This window comes from Aspergillus heteromorphus (genome assembly GCF_003184545.1).
Source record: "Aspergillus heteromorphus CBS 117.55 chromosome Unknown BO70scaffold_8, whole genome shotgun sequence".
Classification (NCBI taxonomy): domain Eukaryota; kingdom Fungi; phylum Ascomycota; class Eurotiomycetes; order Eurotiales; family Aspergillaceae; genus Aspergillus; species Aspergillus heteromorphus.
In genome coordinates this window covers 861260-888585 of record NW_020290413.1, presented here as the reverse complement: position 1 = coordinate 888585, position 27326 = coordinate 861260, and the positions used below count along the sequence as shown (strand labels likewise).

Here is a 27326-nt window from a genome sequence, read left to right as displayed (position 1 = left end):
TCCCTATTCCATAGGGCTACAGACGGATTATCTACAACGCTGCGCATCGACACTATGGAATATACGTCTGTAGTTGAATTATGAACTAAAATCATCAATTCAAATATCGCATGGCTATCGCATCTGGTTCTACAGAAGGGGCACCTTATTCGACCCGGATGCAGTTAATGGGCATACATACAGAGCACACCTAAAAAAACACCAAGCTAGTAAACAAGAGCAGGACAAGATCATCTAGACCTTAACTTCATAATTACCGATACCTGATGACCTGCCTAGTGAGTAAGCAGCACAAGCACACACCATAAGCCCAGACCAACAGCGTATGAATTGATCGTCGGGTGAATGCTTTCCGTATCTGATCAGATAACTAACTAACCTGGACCGATGACGCAGCATCTCCGAGAAACGGCGGATTTCTCCTGCCAACCCATCCATCAGCCATCGCACTACTCCTTCAGTCGTACAGACAGACCACCACATTTCGATCTCTCCTCAATTGCCCCAAACATAGATGTGATTCCCCCATCTATACCACGAGAAATGTCTCTCCCTCGTCTGCGGACTACCGCCAACACCGCTCGCCTCCGACGCAGCACCCACCACTACCACTACCACCACCCCTACACCACATCATCGACACCGACAGCCTCACCACGCCTCCCAATCCATACCTACACCTGCAGCTACACCCAGCCCCCCAGACCCAACAACAACCACCGTCCCTACACCCATCCCCATCCCCATCTCCACACCCTCACCCAACGAACCGCCTTCTCAACAACCTCCACCCCGCGCGCCTCCGCCCGGGGAGAACCAACTTACTACGAGATCCTCGACGTGCCGCCCAGCGCCTCCCAATCCGAGATTAAAAAGCAAGCCAAGCCACCTCCCTCCCATCGCATCCCCCCTACTAACAACCCCCAACCCAACCAGACAATTCTACGCCCTATCCCTAAAACACCACCCGGACCGCAACCGCAACGACCCGAGCGCCTCCACGCGCTTCGCCCGAATCTCCTCCGCATACAACATCCTCAGCAACGCCACGAAACGCTCAATCTACGACCACGACCACAACATCCGCGCGCACGGATCCTCCACGCACAGCACCGCCAATCCCGGCCAGCACCCCATGGGGAGCTACAGCAGCGCGAGCGCCAACCTGCATACCCAGGGGGCGTCGTATGCGGGGTCGCGACCCGCGAGCGGCTTGAGTAAACGGCGGGGCACGTTTAAGGGGCCCCCACCGAGTTTTTATGCGCATGGCGGGTATGGGAGTACGGGGCGGAGACAGCCGGGCGCGACTGCTGGTGGGGGTGCTGCTGCAGGGGGAGAGGGAGGAAGGGCGAAGAAGGTGAATCAGGAGGAGGATCCGACGGCGTTTATTGAGCGGAATAATGTGTGGCATTTTAATGCGAAGGGGCATTATAGGACGCAGACGAGGGAGGATGAGCGGCGGTATGAGAGGAGGTCCAGGGCCATGGGCTCGTCGATTAACGAGCAGTATATTGGGACGTCGGTGTCTTATGTGTTGCGGGTTGTGGTGGTCTGTGGGATTCTGTTGGGTGCTGGGGCTTTGACGGGGATGGCTCAGAATGATCTGGGGAGTGGGAAGAAAGTGAGTGCGTCGACTCGGCGGAAGGAGAGTTGATCGATCACGGGTGTATAGATTCTTGAGATGTGTTTGCGTCTAGGTAGCTGGCCGTTTGGTATATATAGATAGATGTTTCGTTTCGCATGGTTTCGAAGGGTGGGTTCAGCGTGCATCCGGCAATGCCTCTATACCCGCGATTCTGCTTGGAGTCCACAGTACATACAATAGACTGGCTTGATCTAACAGGGAAATGTAGGCTTGATTGATATACACTATCGTTGGTGGGTGTGATACATGATTATTAACTAGACATCCATATAACAACCCCGCGCCCACTCCCAACTCCCATCCCGTATATGCCAGCAGGTCGCTCAGAGATGGAACCAATCCGGGTAAACGGTATTGGCGTCCAAAATCACTCTACTCGGTCACATGGAACACAGGGACTAGACATGGGCGGGTGCTGAGAAACAAAACTCATCTAAGCCTCGAAGGTGAAGCTGGCGCCAACCTTGTGGGCAGCCTGGTTCAGGTTCTGGGTATCGAAGGAAGCACCGAGGCCGAGGGTAACACCAGGGCGGAGGAGAACGTTGTAAGCCAGAGCGGCAATACCACGGTCGTTGATCTTGGCCTATAAGAGTAAAGCAGGTTAATGATCGGCCCTCTCGTTCCAAGTCCTGGGAAACTTAATCACGTACCTTGGCGAAGGAAGAGGGGTCGAGTCTGTACTTGCTGGCAACCTCGAGGCCGACGGAGTTACCGGCCTTGGAGTCCCAGGTAGCCTTGGCACCGGCCTCAACCTGAGCGTTGACGCGGTGGTAGTAGCTGGCAGAGAAGACGGACAGGTTGTTGCCGGCGGTGATGGCGGCGGAGTACTGGGGAACGCTGTAGCCGACGGCAGCGGAGTACTTGGTGATGGCGGCCTTCTGGACGTCGTAGCCACCCTCAGCACCGACGAGGAAGCCCTCGTGGCCGAGAACAGCGTCGAAGTTGGCGGAGGGGCCGTTCAGGAGGTCGAAGAAGGCACGGGCGTGCAGGTTGGGCTGCTTGAAGTAGAGGTTGAGCTTAGCACCCTTGGACTGCTTGGAAGGGAGGTACTGAGTTAGGATCTCAGCCTTGAGACCCTTGGCGATGTTGTTGTCGAGCTCGAGCTTGGTGTCGAGGGCGTTGGCAGTGGTCCAAGCCTGGGTAAGGGTAAGGCCTGGGCGGGGACGAATTATTAGCATCACTGCATGTTGGACAATCCTAGATATGACCTGAAAGTGGACGTGCGGGGACAAGACATGGCTACACGCAAACATAGACGTGAGCCTGTTCTCAAGCACTTTGGGGGGCTGAAGGGCGGGAGGAGTGCGCAAGGGATGTTCGCATGGTTTTTTGCGCTTTCGGGGGCCTTTACCAGTGGGCTGGTCGACGTACTTGGCCTCGAGCTATGGGCGGAGGGTTATTAGCATCCTTCAAAAAATATGGACGGAGCTGTCAAACTTACAGAGCCAGCAATGGGACCCTCGTGGGCGGACTTGCCCTTCACGTTGAAGGTGACGCCATTGGGGGCCTTGGACTTGACCTCAAGGTTGGCTAGAGCAAAATGAGTCAGCTAGACTGCGCGCGACAAAGCAAAGCTCCCAATTCGCAGGCGTGGGAGATGGCAAGAGACTCACCGGCAGAGTTGTGGTAGAAGTCCTTGTTCAGGAGCTATTGCGCTGGGTATTAGCACGAAAATCCCTTCCCGGCAAGCTGTTTCCCAAGCCAACAAATTTCAGAGGAATTGGGGAGGTCAGCATACATCGTTGGCCGCCTTGGCGACATCGGAGAAAGCAGCAGGAGCAGACATTGTGAGAGAAGGATGTGTGGAGATGACGGAATGTCAAAGAAGGTAGGTAATAGAAGGTGGTGGTGGTGGTGATGATGAGGGGGGGAGAAAGGAAGGGAACGATGGGGAACTTGGAAGTGGTTGAAGTTCGGTCGCCAAACAATGGGGAAGCCACGGGAGAAATGCCCCGCCGTGATTGGCCAGTGCTCGGGTCCCGGTAAAAGCCGCTAAGTCCCGTGACGTCGATGCCTGGGGCCGTGTGCCTCCGCTCAGCCTGGCAGTCCGGCTGAGTTCAGCGCGCGGAGTTACTTCTCCATCCTCGGCTGCTTCTGCCTACTTGTTTGTTTCTTCTTGCTTGTTTGCTTGGGTGGTTTACCGAGATTAGACTCTTCCTAGTGCTCCTCCTATTCTTCCTACTTCACCGCTCCACAAGCGAACATGAATGACATGTCCCACACCCCCATTGGGAGAACATGCATGGTCTTCCCATGGTTCCCGACCAACCATACGGGCTCACATTACTATGACAACACATCCAGGTTTTCTTCCGTCATCCGGCTCGCTCACACTGGGGAGTCCAACATATTATTATCATTGCACTTCCGGTGTAACCTCAGACGCCGAAAGCCAATCGCGTTCCTACAGTTCTTGTCCCTCGAAGGGAAGAAAACAAACAAGAGAGTACGACATGAAGAAGGTAAAGCAAATACGCGGTCGTCCCGGCGCATCTGGCTGAAATTCGCTTTTTGCGTCCCAATGAGTATCCCTGTTAAATCATCTATACATGCTTCTATACCCAAACCCCAGACATTTAAACAGCCTCGTCGTACTTGGCGTTGTGAGTCGAAATAGCTCTATCATGGCATGTCAGCGTCTGCTTTCTTTGCTTTGAGGGGTTTGATGCGTCATATGCTTACCTTCCACTCGGGTCGCTCTGCTTCGACCACGTCGGCACCCAGCGCTCGACGGTGCCGGCGCAGGTGACCGGGAAGTGCTCGTCGAACATCGTGCGGTACCAGTACCTATTGTGCGTCAGTTGCTATATTCCACCACGAATAAATATACAGTGACAAGACGTACGCTTCCTTCGTGTCGGGAATGTCGCTACCCCACTCGGGCTTGGGGTTCTTCATCATCTCGTCGGTAACCTCCAGCTCGGCCTGGTCCTTGAGGCCATCAATCCAGCTGTAGCCCACACCATCGCTGAACTGCTCCTTCTGGCGCCAGAGGATGTTGTCGGGCAGGTACGGCTTGGCATCCGGCTCGTCGCTAGTGTCAAACGCCTTACGGAGCATGTGCTTCTCAATGCGCTCCTTGTTGATCATCTTGTCGACGGGGTCAACGCCCATGCAGGTCTCAAGGAACTCCTTGTCCAGGAAGGGCACACGGGCTTCCAGACCCCAGGCGGAAGTAGACTTGTTCGCTCTCAGGCAATCCGCCAAGTGCAGGTTCTTGACACGGCGAACGGTCTCCTTGTGGAACTCCTCCCTGTTAGGAGCAGCGTGGAAGTACAGATATCCACCGAAGATCTCGTCACTTCCCTCTCCACTAAGGACCATCTTGACACCCATAGCCTTGATCTTGCGGCTGAGCAGGTACATGGGCGTAGAGGCACGGATGGTGGTGACATCATAGGTCTCGAGGTGGTAGATGACATCGGAGAGAGCATTGAGACCGTCCTCGACGGTGAAGGTGAAGGCATGGTGCTTGGTTCCAAGGAACTTGGCGACATCAAGGGCAGCCGCCGTGTCGGGAGCACCGGGCAGACCAATGGAGAAAGAGTGCAGCTGCTGGAATGTCGTGACGGTGGAGAGATCGTTGGAATCATCGATACCGACCAACTCAGACACATCAACACCCTGCGACTTGGCAGTCAGGGCAGCCTGCTGCATACGCAGAGTCTCCCGCTGGGCGATGGCGGCGACCAAACTGGAATCAAGACCACCCGACAGCAGGACACCGTAGGGGACCTCGGCCATCAGACGCTTGCGGACAGCCTTCTCCAGAGAAGTGCGGATGACCTTGTAGTCGACAGGGGTGGAGGGGATCTGGGCAGCGTCCCACCACTTGGGCTGGAAGTAGCGAGTGAAGTTGCCAGTCTTGGAGTCGAAGACGTGGCCAGGAGGGAAGGCCTGGATCTTGTCGCAAACGGGGTGCAGAGACTTCAGCTCAGAGGCGAAGTAAACAGCACCAGGAGTCTCGGAGGACCAGCCAATGTAGAAGCTGGTGACACCGATGGGGTCACGGGCAGCGACAACTCTGTCCTGGTTCTTGTCGAAGAGGACCCAGGAGAACATGCCGTCCAGGTACTTCGGGGCATCGAGACCGTGCTCCATGTACTGCAAAGTCATCAGCCTCTTTACTACAAGGTATACCCCAAAACCTTTTCCAACATACCAACGGAATGACAACTTCACAGTCCGAATGCGTCTTGAACTTATAGTCGGCCTTCAGTCCCTTTCTCAAGATGCGGTGGTTATAGATCTCGCCGTTGACGGCGAGGGCGAGGGAGCCATCATGGTTGACGAGGGGCTGGGCACCGGTGTCTTGACACAAGATGTTAGCAGGAGGACCTGGAGGAGTCGAGACGATATTCGTTCACATACCGACACCGACGATACTCAGACGCTCGTGCGCGAGGACTATACCCAATTAGCTTCGCATATCGGACAGCGCAAACCTGCCTGAACTTACTGGTCTTCTCAGAGATGAAGCTTCCACCTGGATTTGTGTCAGAAGAATGCTACCCGCGGCAAATCCCAACAGCTCTATGACTCACTCCAATCGGGTCCGCGGTGGCGCAAACTGAGCAGGGCAATTAGCATCAACTCTTCCTTCATACAACCAGCAGGATGGTGGGAAATACTTACGCCTTGGCCATGCGCAAAGCGGTAGGCTTGAACTTTTGCACATCAGGGTGACTATCGCACGATGGTTAGAAGGTTGACTCAACAGCAGCCGACTGTGGCGGGGCGGAAGAATCAAAAGAGCGAGAGGAAAAAAGGATTCCATAGACATACTGATGGCAGGCGAAGATTCCACACATGCTGGCTACAGGCAATTGAGAAACCACTGAACCCAAGAAAAGCAGATGGCAAGGAGCCCGAGCAGGAGAGAGATGAATTGACTAAGCGTTGGAGAAGCCGTGCGGGAGAGGAGGAAGAAGCGGGAAATCTTAAATATGGATGAAAAGCGACACCGTTCCCGGCGGGGCGGAATTCCAAGAAGGGCGATTTCGGCCACACACTGCGCTGACTCACTCCCGATAAGATAAAACCCACCACTGAAATCGGCACTTACCGGAGTGGTACGTAGTACAGTAGTATCCGCCAATCTGCCTGCCCATCTGCCCATCTTGCCGTGCTTGCTTTTCGTTCGCATTCCCCCACATCTAATCTTCTTCTAAAGTAGGAGGCGTTAAATAGATAGTGACGGAAGTCAATCAACCCTTTCTTTCTTGCTTCAATTCTCTCATTCTATGACATGGCCCATCGGAATACCGGAAAACAAAGAACCCTAGTAACCGAAAAGGCAAGACTAAATCAAAGCAGAGATGAGCTTGCTGTACGGAGTAAACGCCATCCATAGCCGCCCAGTTTTGTCAAATCTAAAATACGCCACGCTGGTCGCTAAGATGAAGGAGAAAAACGGGCAGAGGACAGGGATCCGAGACGGGGTTGTTCGTGTTCAACAGAGCAGAACATATCAACCCACGAAGGGAAAGGCAGGAAGGAAAGAAAAGGAAAAGAGAGAGAAAAAAAAAAGATGCCGTGACGTGGCCATCCCAACCTGTTTGTTGAAGGGAGGGAGGGAGGGCAGGGGATCGTCGCTGTAAACCCATCCCACTTATGAGCGAGGTGATTTTACCGGTATCCGCGCCCAGTTTCCTTGTGGCGTTTTTTCTTTTTCTTTTCGCCATTTCCACCCCCAGAACACATGGCTCAGGACAGTTCGTACAGCCCGCCACATCCGCCGAATGAATGAAACCGCATCCAACGGGCGAGAGTAAGAGGGAGTAGAAACATAACTAGCATATTAGACGTAGATTCATGTGAGGAGCTGTTGCTTTTGTGCACGATATCACCTATAGAACCGGGTTCTCTCTCACGACCTGCCTGACCCGCTTCTCGTACGCTGGTTTGTCTTTCTTGAACAGGTTGTAGGCTTCGGCCTGAGCTGGAGACTCAGGGTTCGGGTCATTGAGCAGATCCTGAATGCCAAGGAGGATTTGCTTGATGGTGATGGCGGGCTTCCAGGCTTCTTCTTCGTTCAAGATCGAGAGACAGACGGTTCCGGAGGGATACACGTTCGGGTGGAAAAGAGGAGGCACAAACTTGCCTGTTAGACGGTCTGGTCAGTATTTGTTGCGCAAAGGGTGGATAGAAAGACCAAGGAAATGCGAGGTCACGGCTTGTTGGCTCCGGTATGAGATCTGGGAAGGAGGGCAAGAACATACACTTAGGCGGCTTGGTCGGGTATTCTGCAGTCGAACAAGTTAGCGAGCCTGTCGCATAGCGTACCGGCTGGTATAGGAACCTCACTCACCATCGGGGAAAGTGACGTCGAGTTTAAAAAGACCTCCCTCCCACAGTGTTTGCGCCTTTCCGGGGATACCGCACTCCCATCTCTTGAGGTCGAGCGCGCCCTGAGGGGTTCGATAAGGCTTTGCGTAGAAGCCGAAAGGATGGTCTCTACGCCACTGCTTTCTGTACACGGGCGCATTCGCCGTCAGCCTCCGTTTTTGAAGGAGAGGAGATCATAAAAGCGACCCCGGAGCAGGAGGTGTATGCGACAGGCTTCATTACGTACCTCTCCTCTGTCAGGCGGTTCTGGCAAAGCGACATTGCGGATGGGTGTTGCGCGTATTACGTAGGTGGGTGGGTTGGGTTGAGGAAGGTCGGGCTGAATATACAGAGCAGCAGGTCTGTGGGAAAGGTGAGGAGTAGAAAAAAAGAAAGTGGGGTGAATGAAAAAGAAGACAAGGTATATAAAGACCCGGCGGTGATTAAGAAAGGCTGGCAGTGAAGGCGCAGAAGAGGTAACACTGCTGCTAGTAGTGTCTCGGGGCTCGCAGCAGCTCATCGCCGGGTTTGATGCCCCACAGCCAATCACCCGCCGCCGGCGCTGCAGGTCATTCCCATCACATGACCCGTATAGATCCGCCCCGATCCTGGCCGTCATCTTGTTTGCTACCCGCGGTTTGGGTAACAGAACCGCTGCGAAGTTCGGTGCATGTCTTGGCTGTTTCTTTCAAAACACGCTTTTTCTAGCGGTTGAAAGAGATTGTGAGGCAACCATGGTGTCCAAATAACACAAGGCATTCCAAGTACTATAGAAACATGTAGTATGTCGGCCTTCACTCTGTACCCCGTAGTAGGGGCTTTAGAGAGGCAATACAGACTTCTCATGCGCTATCTGGATCGGTTTCATGTGACTAGCGCTAAGCTCCTTGGGCGCCTGCAGCTGGATCTAACAGGCAAACAACCGGGTCCAGTGAACTACTAGAGAGGAAGAATAAATAGCAGAGGGGAAGAGCAACGCTGGTAGAGGGATGCGCCCTTACTAGACAGCCGGGGTGCCCCGCGCTCTTTGCGCTTATATGAAGAGCACCTTGCTCTACTTTATGATCGGACAATCCCGACAATCACTTTGTCCTCACATCTGTCTCTTTGTTGACTCAGATTTCGATTTTAATTCAAACTCAATTTACTTGTCCAGCACTGAGCACTGAGCACCAACAGAACGCCATCACGATCGCCCCAGGCAAGTCTGCCGTCTGATCAGAGATATAGTATCCTTCGTGCTATTGAAGGAGATAACATGGCCGTCGGTATTCATTTATTTAGTATTTCGTCACTAGTCTTCTGAAATCGAAGACATGCAAGAGGATTAGGCACAAGATTGCTTGTGATCAACTATCATAATTCCCTTCTTCAAACTTTTGCACGTCGAAGAACCGGGCGGTGATGGCATTTCCATTGAATATACGTCCCTCAAGGGCATTAACAGCCTATATCCGATCAGTGACATCCAAATAGAGAGACAGATATAGAACTCACACGTAGGGCTGATAGTTGATTGGTAAATTTGACGAACACTGGGACTGGGGGCACCGAGTCTCTTGGTACGAAAACACGTTCAACACGGCCGTACTGCGCCATATTAGCTTCACCATGCAGCAAGTAGAGAATAGCCGCTTACCTTTTCGCCGCACTCTTCTCCAATCTCCTGCATCAGACCCCCACCCTCTCCATCCCCCGCCAACTCAGCATCCACATCCATCCCATCAAGCATGCCCTTGAGGATGATGACCTCGCTCATGGGACCAAATTTGCTCTCCTCTTCGGCCTTCCTTGCGCCACCGATAATCTTGCCCCGACCAGCGGGAGTAGCAAAACCACCCCCTTCCGAGTCTGGCCGTTTCTTTTGCTTCTCCACTTTGACCTGCAGGGGCTTGACGATACCGGATCCTGTTGCGCCCAGCCCGGACCCCTTGGTCCAGCCGTACTTTGACATGAGTCGTTCGGCGAATCCCTTCTGCCCTGGTCGCAGCGAGCGCTGGCCACCTTCTTCCGGTTCTTCCTCCACTGGCTGCTCGTTTGCGAATGCCTCTTCGAGTTCCGCTTCGGATGCAGGGATATCCGCCGGCGGAGGAGGCAGCGTATACCGAACTGGCGCGCGGGATATGGTTGCGGAAGCTGGCTGCAATGCCTCCAAAGGCCGAGGTGGTGGCGGAGCGGCAGGGCTCGCCGCGGGTTGGGCACCCGCCGACATTTGGAAACGTCGTAAGTAGGCATCTTCGCCTGTAGGATCGTCGGGAGCCTGCGCCGGGGGTTCATCAAGCGGCGGGGGTGGCGGAGGAATATCGGACATAGGAATATCATCCGGAGTCCTACTTGCTCCTTCTGGAGGCGGTGATTCCACTGGTGGCTTAGGCGGCATATCATTGAGGTTGGGAGGCGGTGCGAAGCTGCTCGGAGGAGCAAACTGGCCTGTGGCATGTTTGAGCAAGCGGTGTTCAGTCGGTTTGAGATATGTAGACCTACGGTTCATGGGCCGTGCATAGTCATCATCGCTGTACGAGTCCCTACTGGGGGATCTCACCATACGATGTGCGTAAAGACGATCCTTCCACTCCCGGACTTCGGCTATTTGTTCGTCGCTATGCTTGTACTCCTCGTAGTTGTTCGGTCGCGAAGGGTCGTAGATATCGTCCCAATTCTGCAGAAACTCCTGCGCATCGCGGTTCTTCTTGCGCTTCTTGCGACCACCTCGCTGCCTCTTCGGACCGGCATAGAACCCATTGACATCGTCCTCGGTAGCTGTCCAATCAGCAAGAGTGGTCTTGACTGGGGCGGCTGCAGATGGGACAGGTGGAGCAGCCTTGGGTAATGTTGGTTTGGGCTTCGGTTTCTGTGACGCTAACTGGGGTCTCCTGGTAGGTTGGAATCTGAGGGAAGCTGAATACCACGAACAGGAACAGCCGGACAAGTGAGCAACGAGATCGTTCAAACAGCGCAGATGACAAGCGTTCAGTCAGAAAAGGAGGGTATTAGACTACCAGCATTCAGTTGCTGCTTCTTGGCAGCGGATTCCTCCGGCTCGGGGCTACCTTCGGTGCCCTGTTTGAAGACGACGGGGGCGCGAGCAATCGTTCCGGGAGAGTTGTCGGCGGACGGATCGAGCAGGTTGGCGTAGAGCGACAATGTGCCCCCGGGTTTGGAGGGGGTTGATTCGGAGGCCATCGCGAAGTTGGTTGGGAGAGAATAACGGTCTAATGGTCGTAAACCCGATCCATTTGATCCAAGAGCGGGGAAATGAAATGAGCTCTCAGTCGAGCAAGCAACAAGCAATGAGCAATTGCGGAGCATCTCGATGAGCGCCGATGGGGGAGCGAAAGGCCAGTTTGTCTAGTTTACACTGTTTGGCATGTTTGCAGATACACCAGCTCGAGTGCTGACTAAGGCAACCCAAGTGCTGCCGCCATGTGCCGCGGCCCAAAAACGGGCGAGGATGACGCCAGAAGCCCGGGCAAAAGGGAACCCCAAACGGGAAATCCCGAGGCCGTACGTCGCCAGGCTCCAGTAAACCGTGCCATGCCAAACACTAGACAGGAGACCTTGCTGTTGCTACAAAGCCGATTTTCCTCCTTCCATCATCCTCAACAAAAACAAAAGAACTATCTACACAGAGCCTCGTCTTCGTCAACTACATTGTTTCCAATCCCCCCCCGGAATCCCTGTCAGCCAAGACCGAAGCGCTACCACCCTGCAGCATACTAAAACACAATGGCGACATTGGCGCGGTCATTCTCCTCCGATAGCGCGGACATCGCTGTCCTAGTCCCTAACAAATCCAATCCACTATCGATCTCCTATCAGCAGCTGCACAACCATATCGCTCAGTTCCAAGCTAAGCTCGCTAGACTCGGGGTAGGCCATGGGGCCGCCGTGTCACTGGCTCTGGTGAACTCGTACGAGTTCATAGTGGCCTTCCTGGCCGCCTCGTGGCAACGAGCCATCGCCGCCCCGCTGAATCCGGCCTATAAGCAGGAAGAATTCGAATTCTACATCGATGATCTGAGCTCCACTCTCGTCCTGATCCCCAGAGGATCCTACATCAAGGATGGTCCGGCCGTTCGCGCAGGCAGGAAATACCAGGCCGCCATCGCGGAGTGCTATTGGAACGGCTCGGAAATCGTCCTGGATGTCAAGGAACAAGGAAAGCTTCAGGGCAATGGAGGCGTGGGTATCCAGGAAGCCCAGCCGGATGATGTTGCTCTTGTCCTACACACCAGCGGAACGACTGGCCGGCCCAAAGCTGTACGTTGTACTTCTCGTTACATCTGTGTCTCCCATAGATATCACTAACAGGCATCCCCAGGTTCCCCTCACCCACAAGAACCTCACAACAACAACGAGTAAGCCATTGAACCATCCTATCCCATCCCATCGCATCCACCCCAACAAGAACGCACCACTTTCTAACAACCCCCACCCCAGGAAACATCCAAGCCACATACAACCTCACCCCAGCAGACCGAACATACCTAGTGATGCCCTTATTCCACGTCCACGGCCTCCTGGCCGGGTTCCTCGCCCCCCTCTCATCAGGAGGCTCGGTAATCGTGCCGACGAAATTCTCCGCCTCGGAATTCTGGCCCGACTTCATCACCCACAAAGCAAACTGGTACACAGCCGTCCCTACAATCCACCAAATCCTCCTCAAGACCGCCGTCCCCAACCCGGTCCCCCAAATCCGGTTCATCCGCTCCTGCTCCTCGCCCCTCTCCCCCAAAACCTTCCAGGAACTGGAGAAAACCTTCAACGCCCCCGTCCTAGAAGCCTACGCCATGACCGAAGCCGCCCACCAAATGACCAGCAACCCGCTCCCCCCCGCAAAACGCCAACCCGGCAGCGTAGGTCTCGGACAGGGCATGGAAGTCCGGATCCTAGACGACGCCGGCAAGGAGGTCGCGCAGGGCAAGGAGGGCGAGATCTGCGTGCGCGGCGAGAACGTCACGAAGGGGTACCTGAACAACCCGTCCGCGAACAAGTCGTCCTTCACCAAGGACGGGTTCTTCCGCACGGGCGACCAGGGAAAGAAAGATGCGGACGGATACGTGATCATCACGGGCCGTATCAAGGAGTTGATTAACAAGGGCGGGGAGAAGATCAGTCCCATCGAGCTGGATAATACGCTTCTGCACCATCCGAAGGTGGCGGAAGCGGTGTGCTTCGCTATTCCTGATGAGGGACACTATGGCGAGGATATTGGCGCAGCGGTCGTCTTGAAGAGCCGTGGGGGCGCCTCGGAGGCTGAGCTGAAGGCGTGGGTGGAGTCGAAGTTGGCGAAGTTCAAGACGCCTAGACAGGTATGTTGTCTCGTTGTTCGATGATTTAGAGAGGTAGGCAGTGGCTGATATGTTGAGTAGGTGTGGATAGTCTCGCAGATCCCTAAGACGGCTACGGGCAAGATCCAACGGCGCAAGGTCGCTGAAGCGATGCTGAAGGTCAAGGCCAAGCTGTAAGCGTTTGTATACATACGGGCTCCCCTAGAAGTAAATATTCATGTAGAGTGAGTGTCATAAACACATTGATAGAAATCATTGAGGCTAGATTACTAGTTGTCTGTTGATTTTCATGTAATGGGATAGAACGTAAACATTGGATAAGCTTGCCTCAGACACAGAAGTACATTCAGATAGCATTCATTAGTTCGATGAAATAACAAGCACGAAAGGACCCAACCGCAATTCCTGCCGGTGGTTTGTTTTCACCAGCCAGCTTAACGAAGTGGCTTGCCGCTGGATGGTGTCGCATATCTCGAGCTCTCCAAACCCCCCAAGCTCCCCGAGGGCTTGCCCGAGCTCGGCTGGCTCACTCTGGGCTTTGGCGCATGGATCGACTGCTGCAGCACACTTGGTGGAGCTGGCATTGAAGCCGTTCGTCGATTCTCGGCCGCCACGGGATTTGCTTCCATTTCTGCCGTATCACTCTCTCCAAATTCTTTGCAGACAGCTTTCGTTACAACGACAGAGGAATTTCGTGGCATAGAGAACTTAACATGGGTTTCACTAGGCTCTAGGGTCTTCATTAGCGTTGAGATTTGAGGAATATAGCATTGAACAGGAGAGATACTTACCTTTTGGAGGCGGCTGCTTTGTCTCGGGGACGCCAGTTCCGGGTTCTGCGATATCCTTGCGTCGACCTGGCAGTAAATGATCACCAAAGATATGTCTCTCAGGCGGGTTAGATGGCCGGCCTGGAAGCAAATGATCGCCGAAGATATGCTTTTCCTGGGGATCAGGCAAACACGACTGACTGGGCCGACGAGAAGGCGTCTGCATAGGTGTCGAGTCGCTTGAAATGCTCTCGGCTGGTGATCTATGCGTCTGTGGAAAAAAAGGTGGCGCTTCAACGTTAAGTCGACTTTGTGAGCCTGGGCCCTCGATAGCCTGGGTGATATACGTATCCGCCTTCTGCTTGGGGGTATCCTGTAGAACAGCCTTGGAGCCTTCTTCACTTTGAGTGCGTACTACTTGGGTCTGGCTTTCCCATTTCCCTTGAGTTTCCGCCGTGAGCTTCTTGATCTTTCGAAGCTTCTCTTCAAGCTCGATCTTACATGATCTTAAAACTTCACGCCGATCTTCCGACAGAGAGAATGATTCGATTAACTGGCACACCATGTCCAATTCGCGCTTCACGCTTTCTACACTCGGAGACTTTGGCAAATCAGACTGGACACTGGGCACCGAACCATGTTCAACAGTGCTAGTGGTATTTGTTTTCAAAGACGCACTAGACTCACGCCTCATTTTATAGGGCAGCAAAACCTCAGGTGATGGCTGTCGAGTGCGTGCCTCGTCAAAATCCTGTCGAAATTCTAGGCCTCTGAGATCCTCAAATGACGGGCTCATTATCGGTGTTGCTGTAGGACGTTGGGGTGGTGTTAGGGTAAAGTCAACCAGTACATCTGTAGCATCCTTAACTGCTGTTGATCTTCCAATTTCACTCATAGACACAGAAGCTTCTTCCAGCTTTAGCTCGGGAGGAGCAATTGCCATAGGCAGGCTGGACTTGGGCAGCTCCTTCTTCTGGACTTGTGTAGGAGTCAACTCAGAAATAGATTTGTCGGTTTGAGATGGGGCTTGCATCGTCAATGTCAAGTTCTTATCCTTCTTAGGTGCTTGAGCTTGAGGAACGACTTCCTCGTTAGAAGATGTCTGACGCTCTCCAGCACCTACTGCCACTGATGGCTTTTGCTTGATCAAGGATCTGTCATCGTCAGAAATGGTTTGGTCACCGACAGGGGTGGCCTCCATGGTCTTCTTGTCATTTTTTCCGCGCAAAAAAGCCATAAACACTTCAGGGGTACAAAGCTCAGGTGTGAAAGTTCTCCTAGGGGGTATTGTAAGAAACTTCGCCATCGAAGGAAATAAAACAGTAACATACGTGGGCCTTTGAGGTCTGGAAGTTGGCTTTCTTGTATCTAGATGACCATGTCAGAACTTGCTCCCGGCTTCACTGGCATAAAAGTCTTACGCATCTGACCTCTTTGTATTCTGACGCTCTCTTCCCTTTTCGAGGCATTGCCATCGCGATGGCTTGTGTAGTAATTCGATCTATCCGCTGCTGGATCTCGACGAGGAGGAGCAGGAGCAGGAGCACCACGGTGTCCTGGTTTCGAAATACCTTCTCTGCGTGACAGAGATGAAGAAAGGCCGCTGAATATCAGCCGACTATTTAGCGAAAGTACAAGGAATACGGATACTCACTTTAACGAGCTGTGTCTAGTATCCCGTCCTCGCGTGCCCGCCACGCCACCGCCACGACCCAACGACAGCGAGGACGAGCGAGGCAAAGCGGCTCCAGGAAGTCTGACGACCGCTCTTGGAAGCTGTGGGTTGAATTGCCCTCGGTTTTCACGTATGGCAGCGCGTAGATTGAGACGGTGACTCTGACCATTCAGGAGACTATCCAATTGCTCTAGGTCTTCGGTATCATCTAGTGTGTTGCCAACGTCTTTGGAAAAGGTCAGCAAATATGAAACAGGCTCGGCGAAAGGATTTGTTATGATGACTTACTCGCCCAATCCGCGAGCTGTGTCTGGTTGACCCTTGCCCTACGATGAGCATCTGATCCGGGGATGTTGACCTCGCGGGATGCCTCAATGTCTTCCATCCGGACTCTCATATCATTTCTACCATCCGCGGTGGAGATGTATTCTCGTCTGGCACTGCCAAGGTCCTCCTATTAGGATTGAAGTCCATGTTAGCCACGCGATCTTTTGCAAAACAGTGAGGTCAAGGGACGCGTTTCTTTCGCGAAGAACGTACCATCTGAAGCCTCCTAAGGCGGTCTGCAACCTCGGGATCCATGATTTATGAGCAGAAGAAAATACAGGGCGGAAAGAGGAAGTAAAAGAAGGCGCAGGGAAGGAAGAACAGAATGCAAGGTGGGGTGATGAAAGATGCTTGGTTCTGGTGAGGAAGATGACAACAGGATGGTGATGGGGAGGTGAAGACCGCTGGGGGTTTTTTGAACGAGAGGCAAGAGGCCACCCGGTCAGACTTCAGAGAAATGAGTGAATGGCAGGCTCCAAGAGAAGTGAAGAGGCAATGATACACAGAATTTTGAGGTACCCAGTGAGATGAGATGGCTTGACATCAGAAACAGTAGAGACAGTAGAAGCAATCAACCAAGGGTAGCATGCTCAGTACAGGACAAACAGTAAGGAAGGGTTAGTTATAGAGGTCAAGGAGGGGTAGCGGAGAAGAGGAAGGGAAGGAAGTGAGAGGTGAGGACAGAAGAAGAAACGAGGTGAGACATTGGATGAGGTGTGTGTTGTTGCGGCCCCAGGACGCAAACGCACCGCAAACACAGCGTCGCAGCCACTCAACGTTACGCTCACAGGTCACTTGGCCGTGGTCAAGTCAAGTCCGTGCAAATACTTCTACCTGAAAGAGTTTGATCGAAGTAGTCGCCCAATCTCTGTGGTTCGAGTGAAAGTTGCATGCAGTGACCGACTCTACAGACGGCAACGCAAGACGTCAGCGATCAACTCTATACCAAAGAGAATAACCTCTATTCTAGTGGCATTGGTAGGAATAATTGGTAGATAGATTGATTCAAAAGATCTTGTGCTGGTAGCACATTTATATGTACATCTGTATCGAGATGGCCCGAGAGAAGAGAAGTCTATAGTGATTCGGAAACCATGCATGCATATATCTGCATGCCGTGAACCGGATTTTCTCGTTACGCACTGCAAGAACTTGCACCACCTTGGTCTATGACAGCAGGCATGGAAGTTAGCTATGTCCTTCCAAGATCTGAAATTTGGATATGGGGTGATTGTGGACTTACTGCTTATCATTTTCGCCACGGCTTGCATCAGACTGACCCCCATTACAGTCACTCCGAACACAATGCACAAGTATGCGGGAATCTTGGCTTTGTGCGAGGCATTGCTCAGCTTGATATAGCAAAGAGGGGGGAAGATGTAAGCCAGTGCAGCAGCGCTAGTCGCGCCAATCAACTCGAATACTGCACCCAAGTCGCAGGTTATCAGGGCCATGGCCATGGCCGACACGACCAGCGCGGATGTGAAGACCAGGTGTCGATTAAGGTTGAAAGGCTCGTCTGGAAAGTAGTAGGTCGTCATCACTGACCGACACACAAACGCCTCGAGTGGTAAGGTGGTAAGCATGTTCAGGCCGAAGCATCTATTCGAGTCAGCTTGGTCAATCTCTCCGGGGAAATGCATTTGGATCTTACAGTCGTGCTATGTTGACCAGGATATTATCCGACGGAAAATTATTGAGTACATTGCCTTGAGTCTGTGATCCAAAGAAAAGGAAGCCAGAAATGCCCATGGCTAAGCACACAATGAGCGAAACTCCGGTCGAGTAATGGGTCACTCTCGCAAATCGATCCATTGTCGGCTTTTTCAGTGAGCCATAGATCAGAAGGCTATTGTGGTCTATGAAGCTGTCAGTAGCCTCTTGCCATGCAAGGGGATAGTGCTACATACGGCATACGAATGCTGTATACAATTAGCATGATTCCAGACCTCGGAGTCCATGTAGTGGTGGCCAACACGTACCAAATGAAATGACCCCAACTGCCTGAAAGAAACCATTATTAACCAACAGGAGGCTCTTGACATCACCCCGCGATTCTGCAGGTACACGGAATCCCTGGGTCATCACAGCTACCACAATAACTACCATACTGATCAACGCCAAGGCGGATGCTTTTGCCAACTACACTAGACTGTCAGCCTTGCATAGCCCAGCTGCACGAGTGGTCGACACTGTACCTTTGCAATGTCCCGGTATAAAGACAGCGGATACGAGATTGCCAGAACAAGAAGGACGATAATGGCCCGTCTGTCGGTCAAGAGCCAGAGGAACGGCATATCTTGGAGAGAAGGGACTAAAGCGCTCAACACATGCGGTATGGTATCCCCAACGATAATACAGAATGCAATCATCCCGCCGAACGCAAATGCCCATTGAGCGACCGAGATGGCGATGAGACCACTCTTGCCAAAACAGTGCTGCATTGTCGCCTGGAACGAGTCCGCGCCGCTTAGCTTCGAGTTGATGACTATGAGGCGAATGGTCCAGTCCACCGCAACAGTAAGCACAACCAGGAGCACAATGCCCATCATCATGCCAGCTTGCCGAAGTGCGTAGGGCTGCCCGATTATACCCGCTCCTATTATACTATTGGCCATGTTCATGAACGCCATGCGCATTCCGCTCCTCGGTCTCGCGCTCTCGAGATGATCCTCAGGGAAGAATTCGTCGGAAGTGGCAAGGGTCACGCTCGGGGCCTCGATGTCTGTGAGCAGAGGCACCATTTGCCGTGCTGACCGACTGCCGTCCGCGCGGCCGTAGTCCTCCTCCTCGAGCCACAACGAGTCTTCTGAGTCACGGGGGCGACCATTCGAGCGGCGTTCGTCCTCGGTTTCTTCCTCCAGATCGAATCGAACGCGATTCATGGTACGGGGAGTGCGGCGTTGTCCGTCGGGAGCCGGTTGGGATATAGAGGACTGGTGCGGGCGTCCGCTAGGGGACGAGCTGGCCGGAGCGGCATGGTTCACAGGCTCGTGGTCTGGAGGGGGGGACTCGGAAAGGAGGGATTGGGATTCCAGGCCACCAGGGCCATTCTGGTCAGCCAAGAGAAAGAGCTGTCCTTCATCCCTGGGCATCGCTGATTGTGAAGCTCCTGAAACTAGGAATCCCCAATGCGGAGGATGCCTAGGGGCCAGGTAATCATCCCCGGGCACGTGACCCCTTATCGATAGGCCGCCCGCGCTAAAAACGCTAAAAACGCTCGTCATACTAAAAATATGCGTCAATAGATCTTCAATAACATCCTACTAGTTCCGGGCTGGAAGCTTCATGGAAGCTTTAGTCTCCCTCTTGTATGAAGTGCTTTGCACATGCAAAGTGCCCTTTCCCGCTAGGCGCTCGGCTAGGAATTGAGTCCCAGCTGTCGGGATAGTTCCGTGTTTCATCTAGCGCTATAGATTGGGGGAGGCAACTGAGCTCATGCTCACATGCCGATTTGGGAAAGTACGGCCATTGTGTAGGTAAGGTAGTAGTATAGTAGTATTGGGTGATCTCACCCCTCCAGACTTTTCCTTGCTGTCACATAATGGCACTCTCAAGAGGCATAGAGAATGTCACTCCCGGTTGATCTTGGAGAAGCTCACTTCACCTCTCCGACTTCAGTCTTGACTCTGACACTACACGCTTCAGTGCAAATGCTGCTTTCCGAGAGAGAGGCCAGCTGGATGGATGCAGTGCGCTTTCAGAGGTTGCTCAAGCACAGCAATGTGTGGGTTTCCCCCACCCCAGAGCTCAAACTTTACCTCACGATCACCACCAGCACTGCAATGGCCCTTCCGGTCTCGGCTTTTGTGTCGCGGATAGGGGAGATACTGTGTAGCTCCAAGGTATATTTCACCCATGTCGGTGGTCTTCCGGGCGAGACAAAGCTGATTATATTGTGTCTGTACAGTTATGGTCAGATCTAGGTCTCGACGTACTATTCAAGAGTTGCGACAATCTCCACCAAGACATTTCTCTGACCTTCCGTCTCGCTTTTGGAATACAGAGGGACGACAAACAACCTTTGCGGATGAGAAGAGCGAGAAAAGAGGCTCTATTCGATCAGCATGGCGACGTTTCTCCCCCGATCCACATCTCAACAATTCAGTTGTCTACAATCAACATATCTTTAGGTTTCGATAGACCCACACCAATATATATACCACCCGTCTTGAACACGAAACCGTGCCCATCAGAAGAACAACTTGAATCCCAGACACCATTGCCTAACCTCGATGAATACGAGCATGAGTATGAGTATGAAGAGGACGTGATCTTGTTAGAAGATCAGCCAAAGATGGCAGAACCCGATTCAAACTCCGAGGTCTTAAGCTTCATGGAAGAGCTCAGTGATCTAAGCTGGAGTGAACAAAACTCCTCTATCTCCATATCTCAGGACTCCTTTCCAGGAATCAGTCAGCCAGAAATCCAACATGAAGACCTATATAACATATTCACCATGAGCCTGGAATCGCTGTTATTCGGAAGACACAGCAATTACAATGACCCTGGAACCGGAAACCTACAATGTCTTTCGAACATCGCTCCTTCAGTATTCAGCCCCGGATATCACAGAGTAAGTCCTCTCTATCAACTACAAACAAAAGTTCCCGCTAAATAAATCCTTCCACCAGGCCATGACCCAGCGATCGCAACTAATCCCAACAATCAACAAGTCAATCGCATCCCTGCTCAACCTCCCCATGAATCATTCCCTTCAGCACAAGATCAACCGATTAAAAGCCTCTAACAGATCCCAATCCTCTACAACAAATACCCTCGACATTAAAAACATCCTAGGAGCATCCCTCTGGCGCATCGCCCAAAAACAACTCTACAAACCCCAAGCCTCGCAGAAACTGAGTCTTCTAGAACCCCTATCCGATCTTCGCACCAAGTACCAAGATCGGGGAAATACCCTGATTACGAACTCACAACTTGCAGAGACAGAAGACCATATGCTTGATAATGATTATAATAATGATGATATTCTGATTGACAGTGACTCCGGCTCTCTGCTACACACCAACAGTGAGGACCCCGGGCCGCAAACATCGGAAAGACAAAGCTCTATCATGTCACTTCATGACGATTCCTCGGTGGAGACATTGCGATTTGAACCGAGTGAGGACGAGAGTCTCCTAGTAGAACGATTCGGGGACGATGTGTCGGATTGCATTCCGTTTTCGAGTAATTTATCATATTACGACAGAGTTGATAGCGATGATGACATGCTATGCGACTATATCTGAGACTTCTGTGTCTGCCGGTTGATCATCTAGTAATTAGTCTGTTATATAGATAGAAGTAAGTTCAAATAGGTATAGTGCTGGGGTAGGCCTATCCCAGACAAACAGACAAATCAAGAACTTGTGTTGTGTTAAGTATCAATCACAAGCAAGAAAGTGGGTCTGGGGTGTCTCTTTCTCTGATTTAGCAAATATTGGTAGCTTCTATTATACATTGTTCTTGTATCTGATACAACAACCTCTTTTGAGTACCTCGGACGCGCCCTGGCGCTTGTACCCTACCTACCCTTGACAAATGATCAGTCCTGTCACACCCGAAAACAGCAAATCGGCCACCCTCCTCTACATTAAAGATTAACCAAGCAGACACGGTGGTAGCTAAGTGTTAAGCGCCAATCTATTCGCGAGACCGTCAGTGGGAGGAGAAAACCCCATCCTTCAATATGGCCTCAAGCTGTTTGTCAGACACTCCTGTTGTTGTTGATGATGATATGGGTTGGTGTTGTCGTTCGTTCCATGTCGATGGAACGTGGTATTAGAAAAGGAATTTGCGCGCAGGGGGATTTTGTGGGTGATCTCTATAGAGACCGATCGGCAATGTCCCATCCAGAGAACTGATGAGGGCGAGATTCGCATAGCTTCATGCGATTTAGGACTGTCGACTTCGACTTCTTCCGAACGAAAGCCAGATCGGCCGACAGAGGGATGGAGAGTTATAACTTGGGTGGATAATGTTGTCAAGATCGCCAGTCACACAGAGATGTCAAAGAGGAATATGGAGTGTAGTGGAGATTTTATCCCTGCTGTTCATCTCCGATGAAATCTTGAGTGGCTGCCATGTCCGTACAGCAGATACTGGGGGAAGACGCGTCACTTGAGAGGTGTCGAACCCACTGATGAATAACTGGTCAAGCATGCGAGGCTTTGGATTTGAATACCGCAGATACTCATCGATAGCTTCGGGCGTCGACCAGCCCTGGAGCTTCCGGAAACAGGCAACGACACAGCCAGTACGATGCTGAACGGAGACGATTAGCCAGACCCCAGGTAGAGATATCAGGGAGCTCCTACCTTTCCCTTGTTGCAGTGGACAAGAACAGGGTGATTTGACTCATCGGTCAGGAGTTCAAGGATTCGACACATCACAGAATCCGGGACCTTGATATCAGGGTCCTTGTTCGCCTGAACGACGATGCGATGATGGATGATTCCATTCTCCTTCATAAAGCTCACGTGGTTTGGTGTAAAGGGCTCATCGACCAGGGTGCTAACGACGCGTGAGCGGAAGCCATCCAGATCAGTAGCGACATACATACATAATGGTTTTCAGCCCCAACCTCTTCAGCGCTGCGAGATTCCAAGGGTTTGGGAAGGCAGAACGATATATCCCTTTCGCAACCTCTCCGAAATTCACGGGCAGGTCTGACTGTGCGAGCTCGGACTCCATAGAAGATGTCCGGAACCGCGCTATGTCTATAGAACAGACGAGCCACCGGTCAGTGATCAACACAACCCAGGCGCGTCATCTCCCGGATGCAGTCGGAGTTCGACTCACCGTTCAGACTGTTGAGGGAACCGTTTGAGGTATTCGCGGTCAAAGGAACAGCCATCGCAAAGTTGTTTTTTGGACCCACAGCGACTGTCCGAACCGGGAAAACCCACGGGGAAGGGGGGATGGGGGTGGTGAACACGAAGGTCGAGCTGATCTTGAAAAAGGCGGGGTGGAAATAGAAGGGGGAAATGCAGACACGCAGGGGAGAGGAAGAGCCAGGTTCCAGCTCAGCAGCTAGAAGATGGCCTTGGAAAAGGACGAAGATGTGGAAGGGAATTTGGGATGCGGAGTTGAGAAGCCCATGCGGGCCTCAAGCAGAGCAGGCACGACAACGATCCATGATGACGAGATCAGCAGACGGTAGATGTAAAGCTGACACACGAGGGGGATGTTGTCAACGACACAAGGCCGACGCGCAGATCGAGGTGTAAGCGAGGAAAGAGATGGGAGTATGGGGGAAGTTGTTACAGGCGCATGGGCGGTGAGCTGATGCAAAAAGGAAGGTCGAAAGAGCTGGACTGGCTTCGGCCGCCAGAAGTGAACCCACGCGAACCCAGTGCAGGAGCAGGCCCAAACACGTGCAGAGCGCGTCACTACGTGCACTTTGGTGAAGCAAGAAGGACCGTCCTCAGTGTGCCCAGTGACGCTGTTCCTGAGAGCTCGTCCCACAAAGGCTGGCAGCAGCTTCGCTTGCCGCTCTGCATCACAGGATGAACACAAAGAAAAGGAAGACGATGATGCAGTAAGTACAGACTTTCTGGCCAGCCAATTTCTTGGCCCACAGCAACATTGGCATAGTCGTAGGGCCTGGCCGCTCCCCGGATCCATGGTTGGCCCTGACGTGACTCAACTCTAAACGACCCGAAAGGGAATATCTGTCAGGACGCCAGGGGACAAAACAAACAAACAGGAGAGTCTTCATATTCTATCTATCATGATCATGGAGAAAAAAAATAAAAAGGCAGCCTCACATCTAACAAAACGGCATGATCTCGCTGGAGGGCTAGAAGAGATTATCCGTCAGCGTCTAGTATAAATTTCGGCATGCAGAATCATGGCGCATCCTCCCCAAGCCCAAACATCCGAATCGAATTATTCCAGGCACTAACAAAACATACGTTAGCTACAGTTTCAGGTCATCTCCTCGAATTATCAGGAGGTGCTTACGCTTCGCAAACCTCTTCAACACTGATTCCCTTGATCTGGGCAATCACATAGGCAACATGGGCGATCGCCGCAGGCTCATTTCGGCCCTTCACCATCATTCCCTTCTGCCATCTCTCCTTCTTGACTGCCTTGGGCAGTTCAGGGGCTCCTTTGAGGTATTTCGCAGATGCGTGGGAAGGACGGATTTCACACTGGAATTTGGCAGTCAGCCGCTGGATCTGTTCAACGTCCTAGGGAGCTCATACCCAAGGCCCATCTGTCTCAATCTGGAGTCTTTCCAACGGAAGAGCCTTGACGACTTCGAGATTTTCCTCCGTCTTCAGACTGCACCCATTCACGCCGATATCGAGACCGAGGGCCACCATCCGATTCATCTCCTCGAGGGTTCCTGTGAAGCTGTGCACAAGACCCCTCTTGGAGAGTTTGGCCAGCCGCGGCGCCAGCAGCTTCTCGAAGTCCTCGCTAGCAGCCCGTGAGTGGAGGAAAAGAGGGAGTTGAATTTCCACCGCAAGATCCAACTGGGCCTCGAAGTATTTGAGCTGAGGCTCCTTGGGGCTCAGGAACAATCGGTCGTAGTCCAGGCCTATTTCTCCAAACGCAACAGCCTGTCCGCCTTCTTTTGACTGGAGCGCCAGGGTCCTCAGCTCGTCCAGCATCTTGTCAGGACCGCCAGGGAACTCATCGAATAGCTTAGCCTGGCAAGGATGCACCCCGACGGTAGCGTAGCAAAATCCCGCTGCAGAGAAAGTCAGGAATCACAACTCTACACAGATAAAGCATGAAGCAAAAGCAAACATACGGTACTGCTCTGCAAGTTCTATAGCACGACGAGACTCTCCCAAATCCGAGCCTGTCACCATGAACTTCTGACAACCGATATCTTTTGCGCGCTGCACAATGTCATCCAGATCGCTATCATGCACCTGCCTGCCATGGTAGCTCCCCGAAAAGACGGGGTCGCTGAGGTTGATTCCAATCTAAGTCTTCCATCAGCCACCGAACGAACACCAGCTTTCACAAACAACAAAACAGACAACCCACATCAACGTATCTTATAGGCTTACTTGACTCGCTCATATTGACCGATGACGCAGAATAGTGTCTCCGCGAATGATTTGCAAAAAACCTTTGTTTCTCCTCTAAGACAGACGATAAGAAATACCGTCGAGACACAGACAATCTACTGCTGCAAGATAGTGATAGTACTAGACATAGATAACCGATGTGAGTGTCAACGCCGACCCCTACCACGACCTTCTCCCCTGGGTAGATAGAGATGTATGTAGACTTCCAAGCCTGCGGAGCCTGTCTGTACATGTACACACCGACCGGGGTTTCACAACATACCTAGTGCAGTATTTTTATTGTTATTATTATTCCGCTGCTGGAGAGGATAACAAGTGTGAAATGACGACGAAGAAGAAGAAGAAGCAGTGCTGCTTCCGATGGCAATTCGGCTCAAGATATTACTAGTAGTCCCAGATGTCCTTAGGAGATTGCCTACACCCGAAACCGCCTGCATCAGAAGGGGAAGGGGATTGTTATAATCTGTCTCTGGCTGGCTGGCTTTATACCTGCTTGGGGAATAATACGAGGGGGGCGGAACTGGAAGACTTGACTGAAGAAAGAGTGCGGCGCGTGGAATCCCGCCTACTACCCAGCCACAGAGGAAGCACAGCCATAGTACAGAGGTAGTTGTGGCGGTGATAAGTGATTACGTCATGTTATCTGGTCTGTCGGAGAAGCCGCCGAGTTCCCCGGCCGCAAGGAGCCAGCCAGCCAGCCAGCCTTTGACTTGACTTGGACTGTCAACCTGTCAACACTCAACACGGTGAGCGCAATGTTGGTCATTCTCCCAGGCTGTCTGGGGCCCTGGGCTTGCGAGAAGTGATTGTACAGCCGAATCCTTGAAGATATGCACGGTCCACATAACAAAGTTCAGATTCAGACTGCATGAAGGACGCCTGGAGACTTTCGGTCGGAGTTTCCTATCTTAGGCTGAAATGCGATCAGTGACATTGGATGCTAAAGAATGCGCATCTACCGGATGTGCATACTCTGTGCCGTTATGTCGATGCCTGAAAGCTGCGATACGAATGGAATGCTGATTTCTGCAACGACAGTTGAGTTGGCTGGAGTACAGCCAAGCCACGGAGACGGCACGCTACATGCTACTACATCGGTATTACAAAATACTCATGCTGGCCATTTCATCGATTAGTGCTACTGCTGCTTTTTCCAGCCTCTGCAAGCGCAACCTCCAATAATGACGTTTGATTTGATGGAGATAGTTACTAGGTATGTATGCGCGGCACGGAGCAGATATATAAATATGGAAGGATCGGCTCGGGACCAGAAATGCTCAGCCATCTATCTACATGCTACATGGTACATGCGCAGGTAAATGCAAATGCAGGACCGGCTGTGCGCAAGAGGGGGTTGCGCATTTGATATACCTGCAGAGTCACATACTCCACCCATGGCTGGTATTCTGTGCTGTGACTTATTCTCCGTGCGTGAGGCGAGCTCTGGATAGCAAGGCGAAGTGCCTACTGTAGTGGGATTGCCACTGTGGATGACGGCGACGTCGATCTGCTGGTCAACACGGAAGATATTGATCGTACCTATCTTAGTCGGATGGTCGTTTGTATGCGCGCGCAAGGCAGCCAAAGGGCGACCCCCGCGTGGATCCAGCCGTTACAGCGCCTCTCCAGCCATCGGCAGAGAAGAATGATGGAAGAAAAAGCATCCTATTTGCCGATCACGTCTATGCTATGTTATGCATATGCAAGGGAGCTATATACTGTCGGCAGGTAGTCATAATGGACATGTGCCTAGACGAGGGGAAGGGGAAGGGGAAGGGAGGCTGTCAAGGCGCTCAAGGCAGTACGTTGAAGGAGTAGGAGTAGCAATATCCGCGCTTCCATCGCGGCGGTTGTGATAAACATTGGTCAAGCAATTCACATGCTTTTGGAGGTATCAAATGCGGACGCACCGGGGAGGAAGCTAATGCGGGCCCGAACCCATGGCCTCCCATAACCACGCATAGTACAAAGTACAAGCGCCAGGTCATGGTCGAGGGGTCGAATCCGGCCTCGATTAGCTACACGTTCCACCCTGATAACCGGTTAGAAGACGATTAGCAACGGGGCCGACCAGATAAGCAACCATCGATATACATTGCTAGTGTCTTGTTGACACCATCACGGCTCGGTTAAAGCGCGTATCTTGCGGCCTTGCCAGGGCATGGACTCCGCTCTCCGGAAACCCAAAACGGAAGGTAAAGCACTCTGTTGATTGATAGATCACGAGCCAGGCCCAAA

At 52.4% G+C, this 27326-nt stretch overlaps 12 protein-coding genes across 12 annotated transcripts; 3 read left to right on the top strand and 9 right to left on the bottom strand.

The window, feature by feature from the left end:
* The first annotated feature begins 277 nt into the window (after positions 1 to 277).
* BO70DRAFT_223378 (DnaJ domain protein) lies at positions 278 to 1969 on the top strand. The gene is made up of 3 exons (XM_025538747.1): positions 278 to 323; positions 397 to 875; positions 937 to 1969. Exons 2-3 carry the CDS (start codon positions 544 to 546, stop codon positions 1652 to 1654), a joined length of 1050 nt encoding a protein of 349 aa, XP_025400773.1. The 5' UTR covers positions 278 to 323; positions 397 to 543; the 3' UTR covers positions 1655 to 1969.
* Positions 1733 to 3277, bottom strand: BO70DRAFT_361043 (porin). Its single transcript, XM_025542953.1, has 4 exons — positions 3259 to 3277; positions 3087 to 3175; positions 2296 to 3027; positions 1733 to 2228 (listed from the first exon to the last, which is right to left on the bottom strand). The coding sequence occupies exons 3-4, from the start codon at positions 2821 to 2823 to the stop codon at positions 2079 to 2081; spliced, it is 678 nt and encodes a 225-aa protein (XP_025400772.1). The 5' UTR covers positions 2824 to 3027; positions 3087 to 3175; positions 3259 to 3277; the 3' UTR covers positions 1733 to 2078.
* A 544-nt stretch (positions 3278 to 3821) lies between these two features.
* On the bottom strand, positions 3822 to 6544 carry BO70DRAFT_361041 (asparagine synthetase B). The gene is made up of 9 exons (XM_025542952.1): positions 6431 to 6544; positions 6281 to 6331; positions 6190 to 6215; positions 6105 to 6131; positions 6017 to 6052; positions 5808 to 5956; positions 4491 to 5749; positions 4328 to 4432; positions 3822 to 4264 (listed from the first exon to the last, which is right to left on the bottom strand). The coding sequence occupies exons 1-9, from the start codon at positions 6454 to 6456 to the stop codon at positions 4222 to 4224; spliced, it is 1722 nt and encodes a 573-aa protein (XP_025400771.1). The 5' UTR covers positions 6457 to 6544; the 3' UTR covers positions 3822 to 4221.
* An 867-nt stretch (positions 6545 to 7411) lies between these two features.
* On the bottom strand, positions 7412 to 8426 carry BO70DRAFT_223197 (E2 SUMO-conjugating protein UBC9). Its single transcript, XM_025538746.1, has 4 exons — positions 8220 to 8426; positions 7956 to 8116; positions 7867 to 7890; positions 7412 to 7748 (listed from the first exon to the last, which is right to left on the bottom strand). Exons 1-4 carry the CDS (start codon positions 8252 to 8254, stop codon positions 7495 to 7497), a joined length of 474 nt encoding a protein of 157 aa, XP_025400770.1. The 5' UTR covers positions 8255 to 8426; the 3' UTR covers positions 7412 to 7494.
* Positions 8427 to 8979: 553 nt separating this feature from the next.
* On the bottom strand, positions 8980 to 11155 carry BO70DRAFT_334384 (putative G-patch DNA repair protein (Drt111); the record flags this gene model as incomplete). Its single annotated transcript, XM_025541013.1, has 5 exons — positions 8980 to 9420; positions 9470 to 9562; positions 9612 to 10402; positions 10457 to 10870; positions 10972 to 11155. The coding sequence occupies 5 exons, from the start codon at positions 11153 to 11155 to the stop codon at positions 9322 to 9324; spliced, it is 1581 nt and encodes a 526-aa protein (XP_025400769.1). The 3' UTR covers positions 8980 to 9321.
* Positions 11156 to 11548: 393 nt separating this feature from the next.
* On the top strand, positions 11549 to 13531 carry BO70DRAFT_361036 (acyl--CoA ligase). Its single transcript, XM_025542951.1, has 4 exons — positions 11549 to 12232; positions 12294 to 12330; positions 12413 to 13284; positions 13345 to 13531. Exons 1-4 carry the CDS (start codon positions 11699 to 11701, stop codon positions 13438 to 13440), a joined length of 1539 nt encoding a protein of 512 aa, XP_025400768.1. The 5' UTR covers positions 11549 to 11698; the 3' UTR covers positions 13441 to 13531.
* Positions 13532 to 13697: 166 nt separating this feature from the next.
* Positions 13698 to 16290, bottom strand: BO70DRAFT_428265 (uncharacterized protein; the record flags this gene model as incomplete). The annotated part of the gene is made up of 7 exons (XM_025547957.1): positions 13698 to 13993; positions 14055 to 15310; positions 15365 to 15401; positions 15455 to 15609; positions 15688 to 15934; positions 15997 to 16162; positions 16249 to 16290. 7 exons carry the CDS (start codon positions 16288 to 16290, stop codon positions 13698 to 13700), a joined length of 2199 nt encoding a protein of 732 aa, XP_025400767.1.
* A 733-nt stretch (positions 16291 to 17023) lies between these two features.
* Positions 17024 to 19135, bottom strand: BO70DRAFT_361035 (putative amino acid transporter). The gene is made up of 6 exons (XM_025542950.1): positions 18234 to 19135; positions 18018 to 18177; positions 17946 to 17957; positions 17690 to 17894; positions 17279 to 17637; positions 17024 to 17202 (listed from the first exon to the last, which is right to left on the bottom strand). Exons 1-6 carry the CDS (start codon positions 19128 to 19130, stop codon positions 17171 to 17173), a joined length of 1665 nt encoding a protein of 554 aa, XP_025400766.1. The 5' UTR covers positions 19131 to 19135; the 3' UTR covers positions 17024 to 17170.
* Positions 19136 to 19569: 434 nt separating this feature from the next.
* BO70DRAFT_423472 (uncharacterized protein) lies at positions 19570 to 21287 on the top strand (the record flags this gene model as incomplete). The annotated part of the gene is made up of 3 exons (XM_025547594.1): positions 19570 to 19895; positions 19982 to 20611; positions 20670 to 21287. Exons 1-3 carry the CDS (start codon positions 19605 to 19607, stop codon positions 21285 to 21287), a joined length of 1539 nt encoding a protein of 512 aa, XP_025400765.1. The 5' UTR covers positions 19570 to 19604.
* Positions 21288 to 21811: 524 nt separating this feature from the next.
* On the bottom strand, positions 21812 to 22982 carry yphA (tyrosine phosphatase family protein). The gene is made up of 4 exons (XM_025538745.1): positions 22840 to 22982; positions 22601 to 22757; positions 22356 to 22551; positions 21812 to 22302 (listed from the first exon to the last, which is right to left on the bottom strand). Exons 1-4 carry the CDS (start codon positions 22892 to 22894, stop codon positions 22048 to 22050), a joined length of 663 nt encoding a protein of 220 aa, XP_025400764.1. The 5' UTR covers positions 22895 to 22982; the 3' UTR covers positions 21812 to 22047.
* Positions 22983 to 23504: 522 nt separating this feature from the next.
* Positions 23505 to 25466, bottom strand: BO70DRAFT_361032 (3'-5'-exodeoxyribonuclease). The gene is made up of 5 exons (XM_025542949.1): positions 25045 to 25466; positions 24803 to 24980; positions 24249 to 24739; positions 24004 to 24194; positions 23505 to 23940 (listed from the first exon to the last, which is right to left on the bottom strand). The coding sequence occupies exons 1-5, from the start codon at positions 25078 to 25080 to the stop codon at positions 23889 to 23891; spliced, it is 948 nt and encodes a 315-aa protein (XP_025400763.1). The 5' UTR covers positions 25081 to 25466; the 3' UTR covers positions 23505 to 23888.
* Positions 25467 to 26809: 1343 nt separating this feature from the next.
* BO70DRAFT_223119 (uncharacterized protein) lies at positions 26810 to 27217 on the bottom strand. Its single transcript, XM_025538744.1, has 2 exons — positions 27172 to 27217; positions 26810 to 27120 (listed from the first exon to the last, which is right to left on the bottom strand). Exon 2 carries the CDS (start codon positions 27074 to 27076, stop codon positions 26882 to 26884), a length of 195 nt encoding a protein of 64 aa, XP_025400762.1. The 5' UTR covers positions 27077 to 27120; positions 27172 to 27217; the 3' UTR covers positions 26810 to 26881.
* Between the last annotated feature and the right edge of the window lie 109 nt (positions 27218 to 27326).

What these genes read in the sequence shown, in the direction of transcription:
- BO70DRAFT_223378 (XM_025538747.1), top strand. Translation starts at nt 544, where the DNA reads ATGTCTCTCCCTCGTCTGCGGACTACCGCCAACACCGCTCGCCTCCGA. An exon ending in TCCCAATCCGAGATTAAAAA is followed by an intron (nt 876 to 936) that starts GCAAGCCAAGCC and finishes CAACCCAACCAG; the next exon opens with ACAATTCTACGCCCTATCCC.
- BO70DRAFT_361043 (XM_025542953.1), bottom strand. Translation starts at nt 2,823, where the DNA reads ATGCTAATAATTCGTCCCCGCCCAGGCCTTACCCTTACCCAGGCTTGG. An exon ending in ACCCCTCTTCCTTCGCCAAG is followed by an intron (nt 2,229 to 2,295) that starts GTACGTGATTAA and finishes TTACTCTTATAG; the next exon opens with GCCAAGATCAACGACCGTGG.
- BO70DRAFT_361041 (XM_025542952.1), bottom strand. Translation starts at nt 6,456, where the DNA reads ATGTGTGGAATCTTCGCCTGCCATCA. An exon ending in GCTTTGCGCATGGCCAAGGC is followed by an intron (nt 6,216 to 6,280) that starts GTAAGTATTTCC and finishes TGCCCTGCTCAG; the next exon opens with TTTGCGCCACCGCGGACCCG. An exon ending in CCACCGCGGACCCGATTGGA is followed by an intron (nt 6,132 to 6,189) that starts GTGAGTCATAGA and finishes ACACAAATCCAG; the next exon opens with GTGGAAGCTTCATCTCTGAG.
- BO70DRAFT_223197 (XM_025538746.1), bottom strand. Translation starts at nt 8,254, where the DNA reads ATGTCGCTTTGCCAGAACCGCCTGACAGAGGAGAG. An exon ending in AACCGCCTGACAGAGGAGAG is followed by an intron (nt 8,117 to 8,219) that starts GTACGTAATGAA and finishes GCCCGTGTACAG; the next exon opens with AAAGCAGTGGCGTAGAGACC. An exon ending in CCCGACCAAGCCGCCTAAGT is followed by an intron (nt 7,749 to 7,866) that starts GTATGTTCTTGC and finishes ACCGTCTAACAG; the next exon opens with GCAAGTTTGTGCCTCCTCTT.
- BO70DRAFT_361036 (XM_025542951.1), top strand. Translation starts at nt 11,699, where the DNA reads ATGGCGACATTGGCGCGGTCATTCTCCTCCGATAGCGCGGACATCGCT. An exon ending in CGACTGGCCGGCCCAAAGCT is followed by an intron (nt 12,233 to 12,293) that starts GTACGTTGTACT and finishes AGGCATCCCCAG; the next exon opens with GTTCCCCTCACCCACAAGAA. An exon ending in GAACCTCACAACAACAACGA is followed by an intron (nt 12,331 to 12,412) that starts GTAAGCCATTGA and finishes CCCCCACCCCAG; the next exon opens with GAAACATCCAAGCCACATAC.
- BO70DRAFT_361035 (XM_025542950.1), bottom strand. Translation starts at nt 19,130, where the DNA reads ATGCCCAGGGATGAAGGACAGCTCTTTCTCTTGGCTGACCAGAATGGC. An exon ending in TATACCGGGACATTGCAAAG is followed by an intron (nt 18,178 to 18,233) that starts GTACAGTGTCGA and finishes AGTCTAGTGTAG; the next exon opens with TTGGCAAAAGCATCCGCCTT. An exon ending in CTGGTCAACATAGCACGACT is followed by an intron (nt 17,638 to 17,689) that starts GTAAGATCCAAA and finishes TGACTCGAATAG; the next exon opens with ATGCTTCGGCCTGAACATGC.
- yphA (XM_025538745.1), bottom strand. Translation starts at nt 22,894, where the DNA reads ATGGCTGTTCCTTTGACCGCGAATACCTCAAACGGTTCCCTCAACAGT. An exon ending in TTCCCTCAACAGTCTGAACG is followed by an intron (nt 22,758 to 22,839) that starts GTGAGTCGAACT and finishes TCTGTTCTATAG; the next exon opens with ACATAGCGCGGTTCCGGACA. An exon ending in TTGGGGCTGAAAACCATTAT is followed by an intron (nt 22,552 to 22,600) that starts GTATGTATGTCG and finishes ACGCGTCGTTAG; the next exon opens with CACCCTGGTCGATGAGCCCT.
- BO70DRAFT_361032 (XM_025542949.1), bottom strand. Translation starts at nt 25,080, where the DNA reads ATGAGCGAGTCAAGTAAGCCTATAAGATACGTTGAT. An exon ending in AGCCTATAAGATACGTTGAT is followed by an intron (nt 24,981 to 25,044) that starts GTGGGTTGTCTG and finishes TGGAAGACTTAG; the next exon opens with ATTGGAATCAACCTCAGCGA. An exon ending in TTGAGACAGATGGGCCTTGG is followed by an intron (nt 24,195 to 24,248) that starts GTATGAGCTCCC and finishes GCCAAATTCCAG; the next exon opens with TGTGAAATCCGTCCTTCCCA.
- BO70DRAFT_223119 (XM_025538744.1), bottom strand. Translation starts at nt 27,076, where the DNA reads ATGACCTGGCGCTTGTACTTTGTACTATGCGTGGTTATGGGAGGCCAT.